Below are 21,456 nucleotides of genomic sequence, written 5' to 3' on the forward strand. Positions count from 1 at the left end.
CATAGTAAAGTCTGTTCGTTAAAATTAAGTGTTGAATAATAACGATAACACGATGTTAGACAATTAAGATAGAAGTTATTTTGGTCAGAAGCGCTCGAAAGAGAACAAATTGCTTCGATAATGCAACGAAAGATCATCGAAAACATAAATTGTTTTTATGGTGTTTTTATTTCAACTATCTGGATTTCACTATGAAACTTAATCAACTTCCATATTCTACACTACTCATACATTTCGTATTATAAACAGGACTTAATAACAGTTTTATTTCTCCATTTATCTATTTTCCATTGTCTATATTTTAGCGCGGAGTTCGCTATTCAGATCTATGGAGAAATATATTATGCGGCCTGGTACTTTAATTGCACGACAACAAACGTAGTAAAAGAGAAAAAAAAAATCAAACTACTGCCGGAAGAAGAGTTATGACGGGTTTATGTCAGAAAATAGCGGGAAGACTTCGTTCTGTATAAATATTATGTTACACTGTACACGCTCTATATAATTTTACAATAGCAGGCAAACGAGCGAATTTAGCTTGCTATATTATACATGCCGATAACTATTCACAACCCAATGAGGAGACAAGTCGAAAGCCTAATAAAGTAAAAGCCAGTAAAATAAAGTATCAAATATTATTTTACACGCTCCAGAGTCATTCCTGAATTTTCATTAAAACAGAAATTGCTCATTTATTTTTAAACGATTTGTCCACATAAAAATTAAACATTAACAAGTGTAATAATAAAAAAAAAATAGCTTTCGACATATCAATTTGTTTTCCTTTTTTTTCTTATTTGTTAAGCAAACGCTTCGAAACATTTGATGGCAGAAAACAGAAGCAGTTGGCGCGTTTTCTGATTGCCTATACGATAATTGTGCCACATTTATACAATATAGTACTTACGTATAGATTTAAGTGCGATTAATATTCTTGATATTTTGTATATATCTTTTATAAATATATCAAAGGATAAAGCGTCTGAATGACATATTTCTCTGAATAATGAACGAATATAATTCACTCAGTTTCATTATAGCATCCTTACTATCTCGTTGGTACAGCAGGCATTTTTTCAAGAAAATCTTGCTCGATTACACTCTCTAATTGCGTGTTATTTATCAGCATATATGTGTCGCAAGTGGCACGACTAAGGCTTGAGAAAAAATAATGCAGATCTTGTAAAGAACGAACGTTATTTGACGTTAATAAAAGTTCTCCTGGATTTCTCTTGGGCGGTGGACTTTCTGGCTTAAACTATAAAAAGAAATTGGGGCAAGTTTAAAAAAAAAACAATATCTTGTTAGTCGATAATTATTTGATAATTTACTGACATCGTTAAGACCACCGTTAAGAAAGGATCAATTCTAAATAGCTCACCTTACTGTCCATCAATTTCGCTATTCTTGTAATATGAGGCACAAAATCTGAGGATAAATTATTGTTATCCATACAACCTGCCGCTGCGTCTCCTACAAACGCCCATTTATACCTGCAAACAACGTGGAACGATAAAGATTATGTCGTAACGAAATATGCGCTACTTCAATATGTTTTTTTCTTTTTCGCTTACATCTGAAACTGTGGTAATCTATGCGCAGGCAATAGCAATGCGAGATCTAGCAGTTTCGCGGCAGCTAGTTGCAGTTGTAACCAGTGAGGATGTCCGTGTGCTTGAAGTCCATTGCTGGCATTAACAGCCCACGATGAATCCAGAACTGACAGTAGTTTGATATGCGAGCTGGGTGGAATAATATGTAAATCCTATTTAATTTGATCGCTAATAGACGAAAGAATGTACAAGTTTTATTATTTTTTAACAATTAAAATTGATCTCTTAAGACATCTCAACGATACGCATTTTCCCCGCAGAGCTTGGTCGACAAGATACAAGATTGTTATTAGTAATACCCTTTGACATCGACGTGCTCGATACAGTAGTGTAAATTTTATATTCAAAATTAGAAGTTATTATAAAAATAATCCTTGTTTTATGTAAAATTATTTTATATATATTGTAAATTTGTCAACATTATTGACAATTAAGGTTTTATTTTTACACTATTGCACTCGAGTGCCCTTATAACATTAACAATGCATATGCGTGTGATATACATATACGTCGAATATGCGTTGGACTATCAAATTACCTGCTATGACGACTGCCGTCCCAACACCATTCAAGTTATGGAGGCACCACAAATCCCATCAAATCACGAAGGTGTCGAAACAGAGCCAAAAACAATACGATATTAGATAGTATCCATGTTAGTTGCAGGGAGGAGAGGGACATACACAAATATTTTGCTATTTAGCATTCTCAATTTTTACGCATGTATATAAGATTTCAAAGATAAAATCACATATTTTATAAAGAGCTTAAAATTGTGTCATTAATTATATCGATATATATTAATAATGTATTTATATAAAAAGGCTTTCATTATAAAAACATTTTCATATACATTCGTTAATTATTTTTTCAGAGTGAGTCTTAGAGACAAAATAGTTTTTAAAGAAAATTTAAAAACGATAAATATTCTTGAGTTTTCCAGAATGAATAACTGCGTTATCAGTAAACGTATACCATGCACATACGAAGCAATAGCGTCCCATAAGCATATTTATTTAATAAGCACATAAATTAGCAAAACTTGCATACCTGAACTCTTCGCTGTCTGTACTTAATTCCTGTTCAATGTGAAGGAATACTTGAACAAGCTCGCTAACTATGACCGGCCATAAAGATGTCGCGTGTTGCGGAGACATTCTCAATAAAAGTACACGGAAACAGAGAAACACTTGTGCTTGAATAGATGGAATTACTTGAGGTAGGCGTAAACTGTCTGCTAAACGTTCTAAAAGCAACATTATCAATACTTGTAAAAACAAAACTATACAATATATTATATAAATATTCTTAAATAAATATACCTTGTATTTCTGGCATATACTTATGATATTGATCCATTTCGCTGCAAAGAATGACGAATGCTAGACGTTTCAAGAGCTGTGCTTTCTGCTCATATTCTTGCTCCTTCGAAGAAAATATACTGATTCCGCTGCCTTGAGCCATGGAGACACGATCTATTTAATAGAATAATTGTGATATGGTAATTTCTATAATTGCGATAAACATAAGTATTGCGTAAATGTAATAAAATGTGCGTTACTCATTAAATCTCTAAATGTAGTATTGTCGTGTGTCATCAAATTGTCTATTATAGTTCTCCAATACGGTAAACAGGCTGGTATCATTTGAAAAAAGGCAGAGTCGAGTAACAAATCTAAAACATCTTTGCGCCATGCCTTCCTCGTGTACTGATATCCCGATAAAGAAGCCAACAGTTGAGAGCAAGCAGTGAACGAGGCAATATTTTTTATTCTGCAAAATTAAATAATGCATTCATGTTTAAATACTTTTTCTATTATTTCTATTATTAAAAAAAAAGTAAAACTTCTACAGTCAAAGAGCACAGTCAATTCTCGAACTTACGTGTGATTCTTTAAGTAAGGTGTAACATTGTACATGAGATTTGTTAGGAGCGTTACCACACGCTCTTTTTCTTGCGAACCGTAACTGACATCTAAAAGTGGTGCAAGTATTTCTGCTAATACTGCTTGCGCTTGAACGCTGTATGCTGCATTAGGTGGCGTTCCGGGTGTTACTGTAATGTAACATTTTTCAATAATAATTATGAATATTCGCGAAAGCAATATAAAATTTGCAATTGCAGAATTACATAACGAAAAAAAAAAGAGAAAAGATAATAGGCAATAATAAAAACTAAATTGGCCATTACGTTAAAGATTTTCTAAATATCTACAAAATAAATAGCTGTTACGCACCAGCACCATTTTTACCCTCTTTACCTTCCGAAGAGCCTTCCACCACTTCAAAGACGTCCTCTCGGACGGCTAAATTTCTTCTTAGCCATGTAGTTTGCTCTAAACAGGCACCGGCTATTTGCGAACACGATTCGATCAACTGAAAATTTTATTAAAGTCATTTAGCAACCGTGTAATTATTTTTTATTTTAAATAAATCACATAAAATAATAACCTTTGCAGATACGTCTTGCAGGTCTTTGATATCTTTCTTCTCTTGCATAGGTGGGCATTTTTGTACATATTCATTTAGTATAGCCAACAAAAGAAATTGGGCAGGAGCTGTTAACGATAAACCGTCCTTCAATAAACTGAGTAAAGATGTCCAAGATTCGATAAGCGACTGCGACGTGTTACTCTGCATATAGACATAAAGTAATTCTAACACCGAGACTTCTAATGAAAAATCTTGCTTGATTCCATGTATGGGCGGTGGAGTTTTTACTACTTGATGCACGGTGTGCACCAAAGTATCAATCGGCATGACACGAATTGCACTAACAAGATGGACCATTACTTGTTGATTAGGGCAAGCTTCTGGAAGTACCTGCATCAAAATGTATTAGAAATAAATTATAGTTAGCACTTGCTTCCAAATTATTTTTTTAATAATTAAATCACAATATTAGTAACCTTCTTCGACGTAGCGGGTGGTTGACGCCTTTCGTGCCAGGCAACCGCGACTGCAGCCAAAAAGTTGGCTCCATGATGAAAAGAGATTGGAGACAAAAGTTCCAACAATTGATATTTGACTATTCTCGGACTACCTACTACACAACTGGCTTGTTCGCTGTACAACAGTATAAAAAATATTACATTAATACAACACGACATCGGCCGTAGATCACTTAATTGTAATTATTATTAAAAAAATTATTATAATTAATTAATGTTTCCGAATGTAATAACGCGCGAGCATGGTTTTCTCTAGTTTTATTTAAAAAATCGAATTAAAACGTACTTGTCTTTTGTTGCTAAAACCGCTTGCCATAATGCAGACAATGATGCTATTATTCTCGGCAAATGGCTCAACGCTGTTCTTCTAGCATGCTGCTGCAACTCGTTCGCGCCTGTTTTATCTTTCGCTGTGGATAAATCCTAAAGAAAACAAAAATAAAATTTTTGTTGTTTTGTATCGACTAAAAATCAGACTAATACATGTATACATATAAATAAAAAAATGGCTTTAATTTAAAAAGAACTAACCGGTGAAAGTGGACTAGGCATAAAGACGTGTATAAGATTATTGAATATCTGTCCGGGATTAGCACCAGGAATCCCTGTTTGTATCGTACCACTTAAAGGCTGATTAAACGAAAATCCAATTTGTTGAGAAGTGTCCAATAAACAATAATGCAGCAAGTATGTTAAAGCCTCTAAATGCGTCACAGTATAATCGGCAGGTAAACAGCACTCCACTTTACTTATATCTTGTAATTTTGATGTCAATGTTGTTTCTTCGTTAATGTAATACGATGCCAAATGCTCAATATTACTGCACAATTGGTGAATAACCGATGTTACGACAGATGTTAAAGACGGCCCCATAAATGGTAAACTAGATGTAACAAGAGTGGTCCAATGTTGATGAAGATATCTCATGTGATCCTGCAAAATTTATATTTATATGTAAAATACCCGTATTTTATTACGATTTAATTAACGATCTTGTTAAACCGATTATTGTCTATTTAATCAAATAAATTCATAATTTATACAATCAATATTTATATTTAAAACTTAACGTAATCTAACTATATATAATATAATAAATATATTATATTGTGCTTTAATTTGCTGAAAAAAAATATAAGCCGTTGAATCGATTTAATATATATATTAACGTAAAGTGACATACGAGTTGTAGGGCGCTAAGAATACTAGCAAGGAACATTGGTTGCTGTGGTATTGCTGCCCCAGAGACATATTTCAAACTATTTCCGATCAAGTTTGTCCGAATCGGCGAGCTTGGTACGGGTGATATCGTTGAATTAATTTCTTCTCCTTTTTGACTACTGCACTGATGCTCCAACATAATTAACGCTAACAATAACCTTAAAAAATAATGTATATATATATAAAAAATTATATTAATGCAACTCAAATTGCGGATTATCGAAATACTTCTAAATTAATACTTTTTTGTATACTTACCGTAATAATTGTATTTGAAAAGCTTCTGTATGATCGCTTGCTCTATATTTACATTTGTTAACGTCACTGTCGATGAACGGATCATTAAACAATACAATTTCTTCAGTAAACGTGGAAACATCCTCGTTTTCTTTATGAGCGTTCTTCATGCTCATAACACTGGATACAAGACAATGCAGAGCCACTTTTTGTACTTTACATTTAGTCAATAAATCAACTATATAGCAGCTAAAGCCTTTTCCCGAGTCGCGAACGATCGGGATTAATTCGGAAAATATCAGCGTCAGTAGTTCTGCACTCGCAAGTTGTACCTACATAAAAAAATATTCTTATCAGTTATCAGTATTCATTAAAAAGATTAACAGGTTTAAAAAGAAAAAAATAATATTCATAAAAAATATATAATAAAACCTAAATTTAGCTAATATTAAATGTTTTTTTAAAGATATTGATTTGACACTTTCTAAAAATCACATACCTGACGGTTACCGGCAATTTCTTCGTATGTAAGTCTCATTTGACCCAGATTTGGATAATAACTTCTCGCAAAGTACAGACATACGCTTATCAATACTTCGAGATACATACTACTTCTGTATGCCGCGATAAATTCCGTATTTGCTATATCGCCATGAAAGTTGCGGCCAAAAACACTTTTCCTATGTCTCGCTAACAAGTTCAACAGTACTGTGTTCTTTGTTGCATTTGTTACACCGGTCGTTGCCGCGCAGCACAAAAACATTCGCGTATTCGTTAATAGTTGGTTCCTGAGGGTGCGTAAACCATAAAGAGTTCTGGCCGAATCATATACTCCGCAGTAGAGCAACATGTGAGAATGAAGATTATGAACACCCAGGCCGACATTTCGATTAGTTTTTGCGTTATGTTGTGGAACATCCTCCTGTAAAAGAACGTTGGAAAAGAAAAAATTTAATATGGCAATATTTTTTACATTGGCAAATAAATCAAAAAAGAAATACCTACGTTTTTAGATGGTTCGGTAACATCGCACAATTGCATTGCGCGATCAAATACTTGATTGAGAATTTCTTCGACTATACTGATACTGGAATTACTGAAGTACTCTTCTGCAGTGGTGCTAACATCCAGTTCACCGTCGTCCTCGTCCATCGTCCAGCTCGGCACCTCTGCGCTCGCTTCAAAGCTACCGATATCATGGTCGTAATTTGTGCTAAATTCATTCGTGCTGTAATATTTGCCCTTTATGATAGTGCCCGCAACTTCTCTGGAACTGCCAGGCATTAAGACAGTTTCCTTTTTCTGTTTAGACTGCTTATTAGTTACTTCGGGACTACTCGAGTCCAGACTATTCGTTATGGAATCCGATGACGAATCTATGTCGTCATTTAATTTTTTGTAGCTACTTTTATCTTTCGTTTTCAAACTAGAATTTGCCGATTCGAAAAGACTTTCGTCTAAACTGGCAGTAGAACCTTTGTCGAAATCAATTTTCTTGAAACGAGTGGCATTTTTTAACAACTCTGTTGTTAAGTTTCCCTTACGCATACTAGGCAACGAGTCATCCTCTGTAAAGGAGTCATTCGAATTTTCATTACAGTTGATCGAGAGAGGATTCACGAATACGGAAATCTTCCTATTGCCGGATATACTGGGCGGTACTTCGAGCTCTTTCATGAACTGATTTCTCTCCGTAACATAGTGATTGCAATTATCACCAGTCGCTAGAGTTGTCACCGCAAAAATTCGTTTTATTTTTACAGGATTTATTGCTTGCTTTTTCTTTTTACCTTTCTTCCACTTTTTATCTTCGTCCACGTTATCACTCACGTGATATATCACATTACCATCGACTGAACTAATCGCGTAAATTTTTGCGGCACCTTCCGTGTCATCCTGAATTTCTGATTTTTCCTCCACAGGATCGTTTTTCGTTAGGACGGTATTACTGTGTTGTATACTCACATGAAGGACACTCATTCGACATGTGGATGGATCTAATAATATTGTCAATAGGGGATCTATTACGCGCGATATATCGCCGCGCATCAAGGAATGTAGGAGCCACGACTGAGCTTGTAATTTTAATGGCGAGTTATCCGCAAGTTGAAGATTATCCAAGATTTTCAACAAAGATCTATGCAACACAAGCATAAGGAAGCATAAAAAATATTTTATAATTACATACTATAAATTAATTAAATTACTATAATACTATAATTATAAATATATATATAATACTATAAATAATACTATAAATAAATATATATTGTATATGTAATACTATAAATATAAAAAAATACTAAAATAATTACTATAAAAAAATCTTTTTACTCACTGGTCAAAAGTTCGGAGACAGCCATGCAACCTTGGGTTTGTTTCGATTTCTCGACCTAAATGCCACAGAGTAGCGAATCTTCCGAATGCCTCAATTCTTTTCTCGGGATTCTCTGAAGTAAGAGCGGATCCAATCAGGTCTTCGACCGCGTCGCAGGAATTGTATAAAGCATGATGCAATTCGTGTAACAGTTCTACGCAACGCATTCTAAACTTATGAGCGGGTAGCTCGCCCAAATGATGCCACAAGGAATGTGCCAGTACCTTTATGTTAAAAATAATTCTGTTAAATATGTTATTTTTAATTAAATACTAAAAGTAAAAATCTTTTTTAAGACGTACCTGAAACACGTTAGTATACTGCATTAAGTAACTTATATGCCACTGCTTTAACAGAGGCACAATAATAACTGTCGTCACACCTTCTCCACTTTTCGAATGTGTTTCTAAATCATTGTGTGCCTTCAATAATGCTACTAAATCGAGTAACGTGGCGATGCTAGTTAATTGTAACGCGGGCTGCTTTTGCAACCAGCATGAACAAACTATTAACACTTTCAACCAATCCGGAAGTGAATGCTCTAATTTTGGCTCCTCTTCCACAAGTACGTCATCACCAGGTAAAAAGTATTTTGGAAATGTGGACAGTTCGACAAATAAGCTGGACGCTATTTTCATGGCTTCGATCCATTCCGAGTGCGTTGCCATGTCGAGGAATAAATGAAAAATATCCAGGCACTTAGTATCTTCGGCTACGGATGTGTCTCGACTAAAGAATCCAGAGTCATCCAAATTTAATTTAGAATTTAACAGGAATTCCAAGTAACGCATTCTTTCATCGAAACTTTTTCTAGGACAAGAGACTACTAAATGGTCAAACATATCCTGCACTGTTCTCTCTTTGCTAAGTATCCGATTACTAATTAATTTAACGTAAAATATTTCATATTGCCGGAGGCACTTTTCCAACATGGAATGCTGTGCCTGAAACGCTGGAGATGGTCCTCTACATAAGGATCCCGTCGATCCCATTGGAGTAACATTTTTCAGGTGTTTTAACATGGATAAACCGCTGTCTGACGATTGATTTTTCGACGAAGAAATTCCATCGACTTCAATGCAACTCGCTTTAATATCGTCCATGCTTTTATTTCTAGATAAAGGTTTCGTATCTTCACTCACTACGACAGATATGCTACTGCCATCAGCTTGTATGGTATACGTGTCGTTTAATTTAGAAGTGCTTTTGCTCGCTTTTTTCTTTGACTTTTTATCACTTCTTTTAGCTGCGCCACCAGAATTGGCTCTTCTTCTTGTACTTGGGCTTTTCTCTGCGAAAGGAATATTGGATGTGTCGGGCTTATTCAATTTACTGTCCGATTGACTTTTCTCTAAAGGAATTGCTGTTAAAGAATTATCATTGGGAACTGTAATATTATTTAGAGATGTGTCTAATTTGTTATCCACTTCACACTTATCCGCGTGAGCTGTTATCATCGTTGGTTGTACTTTTGACAAGATTTTGGCGCATAGTTTGAGACTTTTTGAAATTTCCACTGGAGAAAGAATATTACTGTGATACAAGAGTTTACTAATTATTTCGTAAAATAATCCAGGAAGATGCTCAGACGGCGTGTCTATAAACGCGTCCAACGACACTGTTTCGAGTAAGAACTCTATTAGCACGCATACTTCGACAAGATTCGGCATTCCACTACCGACCGATTTCACAGCGGTGTCTTCGATCGCAACTTGCATCTTTGCTCTAGAATTACACGCTTTCTCAAATAAATGCCCGCAATGTATCCAAATATACGACGGTTCCAAAGTTGAGAATAGCAAATTTGCAGATTTCACTACTTCATTTGTTTTTGGTACATGATTCGACACCGATTGTTTGCATGCATTATAAAATGTCCTAAAATGTAACACGCATTGTTAAAAAAATATGCATTTTAATATTAATAGCATTTTTTAAAATTAACACAAAAATAATTTTACCTGAACACTTCAAACAGAATATCATCCAAAATTATTGGTCCAATATCCACCTTATCAAGTAACGAAACAAGTATTCTATATGGCTTTAAATCTTGTGAATTTTCTTCGCACACTTCTTTAAGTAGATGTTTTATCGCTTCAACTAGCATTTCTTTTGAGTACATATCAAAATATGTTATATTCTCTTTAGTATTTGTTGTTGTGTGGTTTTTTTTCTTTAAAATCGATGTGCTTACTTCAGTGCCCAATAGCCAAGCAAATAAACGTCTACAATTAAATAATAAAAAATATATGCATAAGTTAACCATTTAAAAGAAACTATCTTATTTTACAATTTTTTTTTACCTATTTAAACTCATGTCTCTTCGTAATATAGTAGCTAAAGCAGCTTTTATTAACAATATCATATCTTGATGCATCAATTGACTGTTGTGCATAGGAAAGCCTATCAATAGAAAATCTAGGGCGCTTCTCTGTACTAGTACCGAAGTATCTTGCACTCCGGCGCATAAAGCTGAAATCTGTTTTTATAAATCGATATATTAGAATTAAATCTTAAAATACATATTTATTATTCAAATTAAAAAATGTTCTCACCATAATTTTCGTATTAGTACCCATAATATATTTTTGCTCTTCCATCAACAGTTTCTTGTTAAAGTGTGCAAGCACAAATGATATTGCAGGTAATCGAATGCCTGAATTTGATGCCAAACAGTCCCAAAGACACGCGTAAAAGTGTTCTGCACCCACACCTTCGCATACTTTCTCCAGTAAGGAGTTAGTTCTGGAGAATTAATGCCTCATAAATTTTTACATTACACAAATTTATACATTATTTATAAATGTGTATAAAAGATGCTCGTGGATCGCGCACCTATCAAAATGATCAGATCCATCTTCTAGGCCCAATAAAACACCGCTTAAAAAACCACTTAACCCTGGTCTCAATCTTTCGCCGAGTGGCACAAAGTGTGTTTCATATACCGTCAATAACGACGGTCTGACATTCATAGCAGCATGGCCCAACAACGGAAACAGCCCTAATTTAAAATATATGTAGAATGTATCAAAGAAGCCTGTAATTATCGTTTTCATTTGACAAGTATACTCACCTGCGCTATAAATAAAGAGCTCATGACTCAGTCTATTAGTGCCCATACATTTAAAAATAATGTCGTACGTTTCTAAAGCTTTCAAGTGAACACCAGAAGGTAATGCTGGATGCATGCATTGGGCTAATCTTTTCGATATTTTGATTCTCCTTGGAATAACAGGAAACTTCATATGACTCAACAATACCTTGTTGAGCTTTCCTAAGGCAGAAATTAAATCTGCCCATTCGCTCGTGTACTCGAAGCTCTTCAAGGCCTTGTCGACCGCGGACACATAGCTGTGTAATAAATACAACGCATCGTAATAACTGTTAATAGAACTGTCGTCATGTCGGGTAATGAAACAAAAATTATCACGTTTACAAAGTCCCATGCATTGCGTACTAATCTAGTTCGCTGTATTCTCTACTTACACCCGATACTTGGGGTCCTTCATTAGCTCGTACTCCTCCAGAGCGATGGAACCCATTGCTGCGTCGCTTTCGCTAAACTAAACAAACTACGCTGCGACGATGGTGCGCCTCGACGTCACTTTACATGGTTCCGAATGATTACCTCGCGGCAAAGTGAGTCACGATTCCGACGACTCCCAATTACGCTAGGGGTTCTATCGCGCGGTACATCGTGCTCAGATAAGACGGGTACCGCGGTACCTGGAAGTCAATGGGTGACGTTACGCGACTACACGGTGCACGTACCACAGTCGCGCGAAACGAGGTTCGGCGGAGAAGCAGAAATTTACCCTTTCGCTCTTCTACCGGACGAGCGGCGATTCGCAGAGCCCGCAGTCCTTCATACTCGCGTCCACGACGTCTATTTTGTGTGTTTACACGAGCCGAACCTATCGTCGGCCCGTTATCGGCTTGGTTATCTCGTTTGATTCCCTCCCGTCTCGCTCTCCTTCTAACCGGATTCTCAGAATTTCACCGCGCTGAGTTTCCCGTGCGAAGGAATTTTCCCTCCGATGGCCACTACTGCCAATAATGCCAGTACAAACCAGCTGTCTTCCAGCTGTATCCGGCGGGACTGAGTGGCGCGACACACGCGCGCGCGCGCATTTTCGATATCCGATTACACGAATTTCTTCAAACGCTTCAACTTCAAACCCTGACTCAGGATCGGAAAGCGATCGACCGACGTCACCATGCAACGTGCCGACACACTGCTGCCACCGGCAGATCCGCGGCGCGGTTTACGTTCGTCAAATATACACTCCCCCAACTCCCATTTAATCTTCTACACTGGCGATTCGTGAACGCATTAGAACAAAATATAATTTTCGAATACATGTATGAGTAAACATATTTTTTTTTTTATTAGGAAATACTGAAAAACTCTCGTTTCATGCCCAATATATCACGTGCATGAATAACAAAAAGAAACGAATGTAACAAATAAAAATGTCGCACCGTATCTTGTTTTATAGTCGCCGTAGTTTGTTTTCAATAAAACTTGTGAATATTGCCTTCGTTTATATAACAGAAGTGCTTATCAAGTGATAAAAATTGTTTCTGTCTTTTTAACATGACATGTAGACTTATTACAAACTTACAAAATGCATTTCCTGCTTATACAGAAGCCCAGACATATCACATTCGAGATTGTATAAAATTCATATCGAGCGTTTATAAATACCACTATTTTTCGAAGGAAGTTTCGTAATGTAAATGCTGTTCACATTAGTCTTTCATTTATATTTATGAAATATTAAGGAGAAACCATGTGAATACGTGAATACTGACAGACTTTAACGTATGACATACAGATTTTACCAAATACACAAACTACGAATCGAAGCTCCACGTAATTCAGTTAATTAATTCTTAACAATTAACTGTATTACGACGCTTTATTTAAGCTTGTAATAATTTGAATGTATAATTATATCACTGAAAATAACCACCTAAAAAGTTTAATTTGTAAAATTCTAATATAAACAAACAATATACTTATTAGCAATAACAATTAGCAAGGTTCAATAGCTCCTACAACATAAAAGAAGTTCTATTATCATTATGAATTGTAAAATGTATTAATTAAATGTATTGCATTTTTTATCATAATTAACTCTCTAGTATTCTTTTAATAAATTAAAATTTTTTTTTCCCAATATAAAAAATATAGAATAAAACAATAGGGTTGTAATTTTTTTCAATACAAGATTTAAAGAAGTTTTTCATTGCTATTTTAAACTCGCAACGATTGACGAGCAATAGAAAAATTTAAAAAATAATGGAGATTACATCACATTGAAAGCTATATCAAGTAATAGAGAGTTAATATGAACATGCCAATTTATATATTAAAAATATCCGGCATTGTGCCATTGAATTGTACATTATCATGTAATTTGATATTAATTCCCACATATTTATAGTTTTGCATCAGGAACCTAGTTTTGCACCTAAGGGTTGTGGTTTTATGGTGCGTTCTAGTCTTTTCTGCTGCTGCTCTATTAATCGCTGTTCTCGCTCTCTCCTTCTCTGTTCACGTACTGCTTTGGTAGTATCATTAAAATCGTTCATAGCATCTTTTTCCCAACCGGCGGTGTTCTCCTCCCATTCTTCCAATTCATTCTAATCATGTGACAAAATTTAATATAAATTTCTACAGTATTACAAGTTTGCCATCAAGTATACACTTACAGTTGGAACAGGATCCATAGCTGTAAATTTTGCAATATTACGAGACAAACTATCAGCATGTTTATCCTTTATTAGAATCTTTGTTTGTCTAGTAATTTTTGGAGTCATGTCCTGTATAAAGTTCAAAGTAAAACATGTAATATTTAAATTCTAATAATTTCAATGAAAGTCATCCCAAAAGTTACCTCAAAAAAGTTAAGCTGTTCTTCAGTGAGTGTATCTGGAGGTTTCATCACCTGTTGTCGATACTGATCTATTTTAGCCTGTACGGTATTAATTGGTTTGTCAGGTATAACAACAACTGGATTCTCTTCCCATTTATCCCAATGTTCAATTTCCTTAAATAAAGCATACTCATTTATGCTTAAATGTCTGTAAAACTTAGATTCACAAATAATGGTGTATTTTCCGTTTTAATACAGAAACGTTAAAAAACTTATTCAGTTTGCTTTGACATCCAGAAATATTATAATCTCATAGGTGACTAAATAAGTAACAAGAGAGATAAGTACCGTTGAGCTAGTTAACACGTTAGGTATCACGCCAATAGCGGACAGGGGCACCGAGTCGCAGGACGATCGTCTACGACGTCGAAGGCAGCACATTGCGCGCTTAAATAATCCGAAGAGTAGCACGAGCAAGGCCTTGAGCCGATTTATCAAAAATTCCATAGCCATTTTTGGATTTTTCGATAGGGAGCTAACCTCTCCTCCGGTGCCGAAAGACGGACGTTTACGAGGTTACCGAATATGGACACGGTATCGGTGATCCATCGTGTGCAAATTGAGATAATAACATCGATTTGCTCTCACGTCATCTCGTTTTCCTCTCACATGGAATTACGATTTTAGTAATAAGCCGGAAAAGACTCGAGACTCTCTCGAATATACATAACCTTATTCCCTGCGCGAGCGCTTTATAATACACACTGTCGGCTCAGTCAATTCCTCGATCTCGAAAGAGTTTGATCGCTCTGAACTCGATTGTATTTTTCAGTTTATTTTACTTTTACAGTTGACGTTATTCGTTGACCGATGCTTACACGTAATATAATCTAACTAGAACAAACTATACGCACGCTTTGCGTGCGCTATTTTTCGACAGGTTCCAATTCGTGCGCGTCATTATAATGGTCGACAACGAGTTGCTGGTTTAAGAAACTTAATTAAATTACGAAAAAAAAATCATGCAACTTACCAATCTGCATGAGATTCAGCGGAGTTATATAATTTTGCCGGTGACTGTAACATAAAAAGGAAAATATTAATGTACACGTGTCAGTAAGTCAATAAAATTAATAAAAAAAAGGTAAATTTTTTTTTTAATTAAGATTTAATTTAAAAAAATTTATGCTTACCTAAAAGTTGCTCCGCCGATGTATGATGCCTATCCGAGGCCTGCTCCTCCTCTCAGATGGGACGTGACGAGCCATCCTTCCGCGCACTGGTCACTCGCGAACGCGACCGAATTAATTACTTTCGCGAAAATTAATCAACACTTTCGCGCATTTTTTTCGACACTCCTGAAAAAGAAAATCCTGAAAACAAGTTACAGACTTACCGATCTGCATGAGCGTCAGCGGAGTTGTAGATTTCTGCCGGTGGCTGTAACATAAAAAAGAAAATATTAATGTAGACGTGCCAAGAAATTAATAAGATTAATAAAAAAAAGGTAAAAATTTTTTTTTAATAAAGATTTAATTTAAAAAAATTCATGCTTACTTAAAAGTTGCTCCGCCGATGCAGGATGCCTCCTGGGCCTGCTCATCCTCTCAGATGGGACGTGACGAGTCATCCTTCCGCGCACTGGAAACTCGCGAACGCATTCCCGTAAAAAAATAATCGTAAGAAAAAACGCGCGATAACTAGCGGCACTCCCGAAGCGACCGACGAACCGGCTACGGTTCGTATGTTTATTAATATCGGCGTGCGGCACTTTTTTTCACTGCACTACAGCGGAGTTCCTCTTGATCTGTAACAGATAAATGACAAAATTATATCGTAGATTCGGAATGTAATTTGGAAGGAAAGCTGATAGTACTTACCCCTGGGTTGCTCCGCTGGTGCAGGATACCCTTCCTGGGCCTCCTCCTCCTCTCAGGTAGCACGTGTCGAGTCATCCCTTCGCGCACTGGACACTCGCGAGATAGTTCACGATACTCACGACCGTCTCAAATCCTCGAATTCGACACGAGAAATGGGCTACGACGCACGGATGCCTCGACATTTTCGTTTCGAACTCGAACCGCGTGCTCGCCGTGACCTCTGTAGTACGCAGTAGCACGAGTCTACGTAGTCCGATACGAGCTCGAGATCAGGCGATCGACAAAGCGCTGTGATTGGTCGGCGCGCTAGGGAAACTACGCGTCGACCAATCACAGCGTTTCACTAGATACAGGCACACGATGATGAACCGTGAGAGAACACACGCGGGTGCCTCGACGTTTCCGTGTCCGACTGTAATTCATTTGCTACATTAATCAGTTTTGTATTACTTCATAAAGGATTTCCTTTGTTTGTAGCTAAGATTGTGTCGCAGTGTAGGAATGCTCTGGTGGTGCATGTGCCTCGTGCGACGTGACGTCATCTTGTTCCGCGGCCAGAGGTCGGTCACAGGAGTCACGCAGGGTGTTGATGACAAGACACTCTTTGTTCGCAGCTGCGAAGTGACTGCATTTAATGCTTAAAGGTATGTAATAAGAGTAATTCTTTTGCCCGCAACTACGATCTTGTCGCGGTGGCTGGAATCCCGACTTTTCTAACTATTATCTTTTTTCAGTTTAGGCTGAAAATCCTGAGCAGAGTCAACCCATGATCGTCGCCGATAATAATGATCAAGCACACCACAGCCAATTCATCAGACTTGCTTCGGAAGTACCATTGAAGTAAACTGGTAAGTTTTTTTATGTTATTTTTGTATAAAGAAATATTGTACAATACCGTGCGATATATTTTAATATATAATTAGTCTACATGCGACTATAGCTTTTATTTTATATTTTATTTTATATTTGCAGCTTCCACGAGTGTCGAGTGCCCAGAAGAGGATCCATTTAACAGCCTAGACATCCTGAGAGGAGGAGGAGGAGGCCCAGGAAGGGTATCCTGCTTCATCGGAGTAACTTTGTAGTAAGAATCACTTTTTACTAGAAAAATTAACGGTTCTTCGTTGTTTAATGATACCACTTTGTTGCGCCAACATAAAAAATTAATTAAAATAATTAAAAATTAGATTTTTAAAAATAGTGCACCTTGATTTGATCTCTCTACAATTTAATTTTCTTAATTTTGTATGTTTCAGGATTATCACGAGTGCTGTGTTCTCGTCGCCGATATAAGTAATAAAACGAACCGTAGCCGGTTCGTCGGTCGTTTCTTCGGGTGTGCCGTGATGTCATTGGGCGCTAATTTTGTTACCTTAATTTTTGCAAACGCGAGTGCCTTACATTACCGCGCGAGAAAGTATATTCAGGAAATTAATTCTCACTATTATAACTTCACGGTCGCGGTCGCGAGTGTCTTGTGCGCGAAAGAAAGACATTCTAAACTGAGAGGAAAAGCAGGTTCAGGATGGGCATCCCATTTCGGCGGAGCAACATTTCGGTGAGTATCATTTTTTATTGACCCAAAATTAACCGTATTTCGATTTTTATTTCAATAACTTGTCATACATGTCATTGTGACATGCTCATTTTAGCATTGAGGAAAATTGCACAAGTCGTACAATGATACAATTGTAAAACAAAAATTTTATTTATTAAAAATTATTTATTTAAAAAAATCTTATTAAAATTTAAACGCTATACTTAACGCAACATGAAAATTATAAACAAATTACACGTATTATTTAAAATAAGTTATAGAGTTTATTATTTTTCTATGAACTCCTGTAAATTTGTTGTAAATATGCGACCATGTTTAATAAAAGATATAAGATATCTAAACGCGGGTGCACTTGTCACGTCTAGTGTTGCGGTCATATTGGCACTTCTCGTACGCGGCGCATTTCACTCCGTTGCAGTAAACGGCTTGCTGATCTATAACACATTGAGAGGTGAGTTTCTTTACTTTAGATATATCCGCATTTAAACGCGTTATCTCTCTGCTTGGGCTCTTATTCTATCATGAAAACAATATATACAGCACGTACTACTTGAACCCTTGTATCCGCCGTCGTTGCCTGTATTGACGGGGCTGATATTGGCGCACGACGTGAAACCACATTTGTTCGGGCAGCATTTCTGGTTAGAAGGACATTCTCCGTCGCCTATACACCTGGAACCGCAATTGGACACGGTGTTTCTCATTGGGCAGTTGCCGCTCTTATCTGTGGAACAACGATCAACAATGAATAAGAACTGAATATGGTAAATAAGAATATTCTTTTCAAGATGTGCCGCTTCGTTCTCCTCTCTTTTTTTTTTCTTATTTTTCTACTAATTTTCCTGATATATTCCATTTGTACTAAACATTTTGATTGCCAGCAAGTTGATTACTAATGGCGTGGAAACTGGCCGCAAGTTGTATAGTCATAATCGACACGTTGTTTTTCATCGACATGTAACACGCGAGGATGCTATAATTGAATATTACGCAGCTTTAAGTATCTATTAAAAGTCTTCGTGTTACATCATCGGTTTTTTTCTTGAGGTGCGTTTTATGAACAAACTATGTTTAAAAAATATATAATATATATATATATATATATATTTATAATAAAATATATATCGTTTAGTCGAGTAAAAGTAGATGCAATTTTCTTGTAGACAATTTTACGTTAAATCTGATTAGCAAAACGTTTAAAGTGCTTAATATATTCTTTTACTTTAGACTAATTTTGCGATTAAATTAATAAGAGCACTGAGTAAAAAATAAAACAAATTTTGTTAGATTTGTGGATGCAAAAATTACCTAGAAATATAGTTGTGCATCTTTGCACTTAGTATTTTTGCGTAAAAGTTAGTATTTACTTACAAAATGTTTGAGAGGACGCGCCAACGATCAATAAGACTAGCACTACCGTCAGTGTTAATAAGTTTCCTGGAAAGTAAATATTACACAAGCTGTTAAGTCCAAAAAAAAAAAAAAAAAAGAGGCTGTAATCCATAATTAAGCTACTTCTTGAAAGAAATTTGCCATGAGTACGTCGTTTATATATAATTAATTGTACCAATAATACATAACTATTTAATATTATTAATTTTACGTAATTTCTTTGAACACACAGTTAATTCTATAATTGTATAATTATTATTTTGTAAGCGCGCATGGCTTCAATTAATTTGACATCAAATCTTTTAATTAAATTTATCCTCAAGCGATTTAAATTACTAATGATGTACGTAGAACTTCTGGAAGTATTGTTTACGCTTACGAGAAGCAGAAATCTATAACGTTCAAGGTTACATAATTACTCACGGTTCATTTTACGACTCGTTCTTGGGTAGTTGATTAAAACTCTGTGGCAAGATTTCGACGAGACTTCTAGACGCGCAACGATAAGAGCATCTGCTTTTATAATGCTTCCCACCTCCACTTTAAGATTGAGTAAATACTCTACGAAAGAAGAGTGCAATACATAACGAGTAAATCATTATTCGTGTTCGTTTACAATGTAAACTGGTTTAATCGAGAGTTTCCTTTAGGTACCGTTTACTTGAACTCGAGTACTTTTTCTTTTTTTTTTTTTTTTTTATTGCATCGTGACGTAAATAACCAGATAGATATCAATTTTATGTGGTTTTATTTATTAGAAATACATGAGTAAAAACCGATACTTAAAAAAATTATTAAATATTTTTTCAGTTTTTAACAGCTTTGTTTTATAATTTTATTTATCTAATTTTATTAATAACTGAGAAATTTATTTAGAGATATGACAAATATATGAAAGAAAGAATATCAATATATGTATATACAGTATAGGACATTTTTGTTCATTGTGTTAGTTTCTGTCATTTCAAGAATGATTTAATAGTTTTCATCACTTTTAAAATTAATCATATTTGGAACAGGTATATAAAAAGCAATATTAAGGGTAATAATCAATGTAATCGTTGTTTCGGGATTCTTGAGTTTCTGGCTTCTGGCAAGCTAGGGCTCCACATCTGTTTTTGCAACATTTTAAATTGCCTTTACAGTCATTATCTCCGTTGCAAGTTGACGAGCACACCCACCTTCCTGTTGGTGTCGATGGGCAAAGGCCTGGTTTCTCTATATAAAAAAATATTCACTCATACAAGACTCTTTAATGATTAATATAATTTTTAGTACTTTTCTATAAATATTATTACAATATTTCTGTTACAATACCCATATAAAATACAATAATTACGAAAGTAAAATAATTGTGGTTAGAAGAACTTTGCAAGAAAGTTATATCTTGTTATCAGGTTATATTTTACACTTAAAAATGTTAAAACTTTCTTCCTTTTTCAGACTGACTGATTAAACGCAGTATAAGGAAGAGATTACTCACCTGTCTGGGTGTGTTGCGTCATCGTGACAGGCATGGAGCAGAGAGAACCGCCGCATCGAGTCGGACAACATTTGCCATTCCCTGTGCAATGTTCGTCTATGTAGCAGGATCGTCCGCAGAATTGTACAGGTAAAGCAGGTGGGCACGAGCCTGGCTTGGTTGCATATCTGATTTGACTTTTCGCAATAGCGATAATCCCCACAAAGATGACAATTACGACTAGCAGCTTCATTCTTTTATACGAGACTGTTATATGTTGACTCGTCTTGTATTATTCTATTTATATTCTTTTCGATATTCGCGCTTATCTATTTTGCAATTGATATTGAGACAACGCTTTTTACACAAAACCTGCACTTGACGTTGATATTTAGAATTTCCTTATGTCGTACTTTTATACTTGAGGACTATAATCAGTAGCAAAGGTTTTCTTCTTTTTACCACTCGACCGAACGGTACCTCTGATATATATGCCTGTCGTCATCAACTTTGTTTTTCCCTCTCCCAAAACGTTCATGACTAATATGTCACCGTTCACTCCTGTGTCCTCACTCCACATACGATTATTTATGTGTCATTTAGAATATTATTATTTATTTTAAAGAAATTAATTTTTGCCTTTTTTTCTGTTTATTATATCTATTTGCAATTAGATTCAATTACGTTAGATCTGAATCTGGTGTCTTTGTTTTATAGACTGTTATTTCTTAATAATATGCGCACCAGATATGCTTTTGAATGTAGCTGTTATAATCGGAAAGCGTTAGCGGTGAACCATAACCACAAGTGTAATTAAAGCTTTAATTAATGAGAGTCCTAATTTACCCGAACGGAAGGACGCGGTTTTAGTCGAGACTGT

General features: G+C 35.6%; 4 protein-coding genes and 1 long non-coding RNA gene across 9 annotated transcripts; 1 reads left to right on the forward strand and 4 right to left on the reverse strand.

The window, feature by feature from the left end:
* Positions 1–149: 149 nt before the first annotated feature.
* LOC139103711 (protein DOP1 homolog) lies at positions 150–12,543 on the reverse strand. 4 transcript variants are annotated; one of them, XM_070658649.1, is made up of 26 exons: positions 12,218–12,543; positions 11,889–12,128; positions 11,476–11,753; positions 11,238–11,403; positions 10,958–11,147; positions 10,706–10,881; positions 10,361–10,627; positions 8,702–10,277; positions 8,361–8,623; positions 7,028–8,159; positions 6,522–6,944; positions 6,044–6,354; positions 5,748–5,943; positions 5,096–5,497; positions 4,851–4,987; positions 4,523–4,679; positions 4,065–4,436; positions 3,875–3,989; positions 3,498–3,669; positions 3,175–3,386; positions 2,936–3,088; positions 2,664–2,859; positions 2,152–2,163; positions 1,575–1,742; positions 1,382–1,493; positions 150–1,258 (listed from the first exon to the last, which is right to left on the reverse strand). In XM_070658649.1, exons 2-26 carry the CDS (start codon positions 11,942–11,944, stop codon positions 1,049–1,051), a joined length of 7,452 nt encoding a protein of 2,483 aa, XP_070514750.1. In that variant the 5' UTR covers positions 11,945–12,128; positions 12,218–12,543; the 3' UTR covers positions 150–1,048. The 4 variants fall into 4 exon arrangements, with proteins under 4 accessions (XP_070514750.1, XP_070514747.1, XP_070514749.1 ...); XM_070658646.1 differs by having other exon boundaries at positions 3,851–3,989; positions 12,218–12,541; XM_070658648.1 differs by lacking the exon at positions 2,152–2,163 and having other exon boundaries at positions 3,851–3,989; positions 12,218–12,541.
* A 222-nt stretch (positions 12,544–12,765) lies between these two features.
* LOC139103730 (receptor-binding cancer antigen expressed on SiSo cells) lies at positions 12,766–15,284 on the reverse strand. 2 transcript variants are annotated; one of them, XM_070658701.1, is made up of 4 exons: positions 14,633–15,284; positions 14,306–14,500; positions 14,121–14,231; positions 12,766–14,051 (listed from the first exon to the last, which is right to left on the reverse strand). In XM_070658701.1, exons 1-4 carry the CDS (start codon positions 14,795–14,797, stop codon positions 13,860–13,862), a joined length of 663 nt encoding a protein of 220 aa, XP_070514802.1. In that variant the 5' UTR covers positions 14,798–15,284; the 3' UTR covers positions 12,766–13,859. The 2 variants fall into 2 exon arrangements, with proteins under 2 accessions (XP_070514802.1, XP_070514803.1); XM_070658702.1 differs by having other exon boundaries at positions 14,306–14,458; positions 14,633–15,278.
* Positions 15,285–16,521: 1,237 nt separating this feature from the next.
* LOC139103429 (uncharacterized) lies at positions 16,522–20,643 on the forward strand. Its single transcript, XR_011545887.1, has 7 exons — positions 16,522–16,808; positions 16,899–17,012; positions 17,137–17,248; positions 17,421–17,722; positions 18,088–18,173; positions 18,263–18,486; positions 20,558–20,643. It is a non-coding gene; the product is annotated as an uncharacterized lncRNA (long non-coding RNA).
* On the reverse strand, positions 17,854–19,630 carry LOC139103424 (waprin-like protein). The gene is made up of 4 exons (XM_070658076.1): positions 19,538–19,630; positions 19,094–19,159; positions 18,270–18,446; positions 17,854–18,156 (listed from the first exon to the last, which is right to left on the reverse strand). The coding sequence occupies exons 1-4, from the start codon at positions 19,542–19,544 to the stop codon at positions 18,059–18,061; spliced, it is 348 nt and encodes a 115-aa protein (XP_070514177.1). The 5' UTR covers positions 19,545–19,630; the 3' UTR covers positions 17,854–18,058.
* Positions 19,846–21,170, reverse strand: LOC139103426 (WAP four-disulfide core domain protein 2). Its single transcript, XM_070658078.1, has 2 exons — positions 20,598–21,170; positions 19,846–20,332 (listed from the first exon to the last, which is right to left on the reverse strand). Exons 1-2 carry the CDS (start codon positions 20,827–20,829, stop codon positions 20,151–20,153), a joined length of 414 nt encoding a protein of 137 aa, XP_070514179.1. The 5' UTR covers positions 20,830–21,170; the 3' UTR covers positions 19,846–20,150.
* Positions 21,171–21,456: the final 286 nt, after the last annotated feature.

The sequence above is a fragment of the Cardiocondyla obscurior genome, linkage group LG06 (genome assembly GCF_019399895.1).
Source record: "Cardiocondyla obscurior isolate alpha-2009 linkage group LG06, Cobs3.1, whole genome shotgun sequence".
In the NCBI taxonomy this organism is placed as follows: Eukaryota; Metazoa; Arthropoda; class Insecta; order Hymenoptera; family Formicidae; genus Cardiocondyla; species Cardiocondyla obscurior.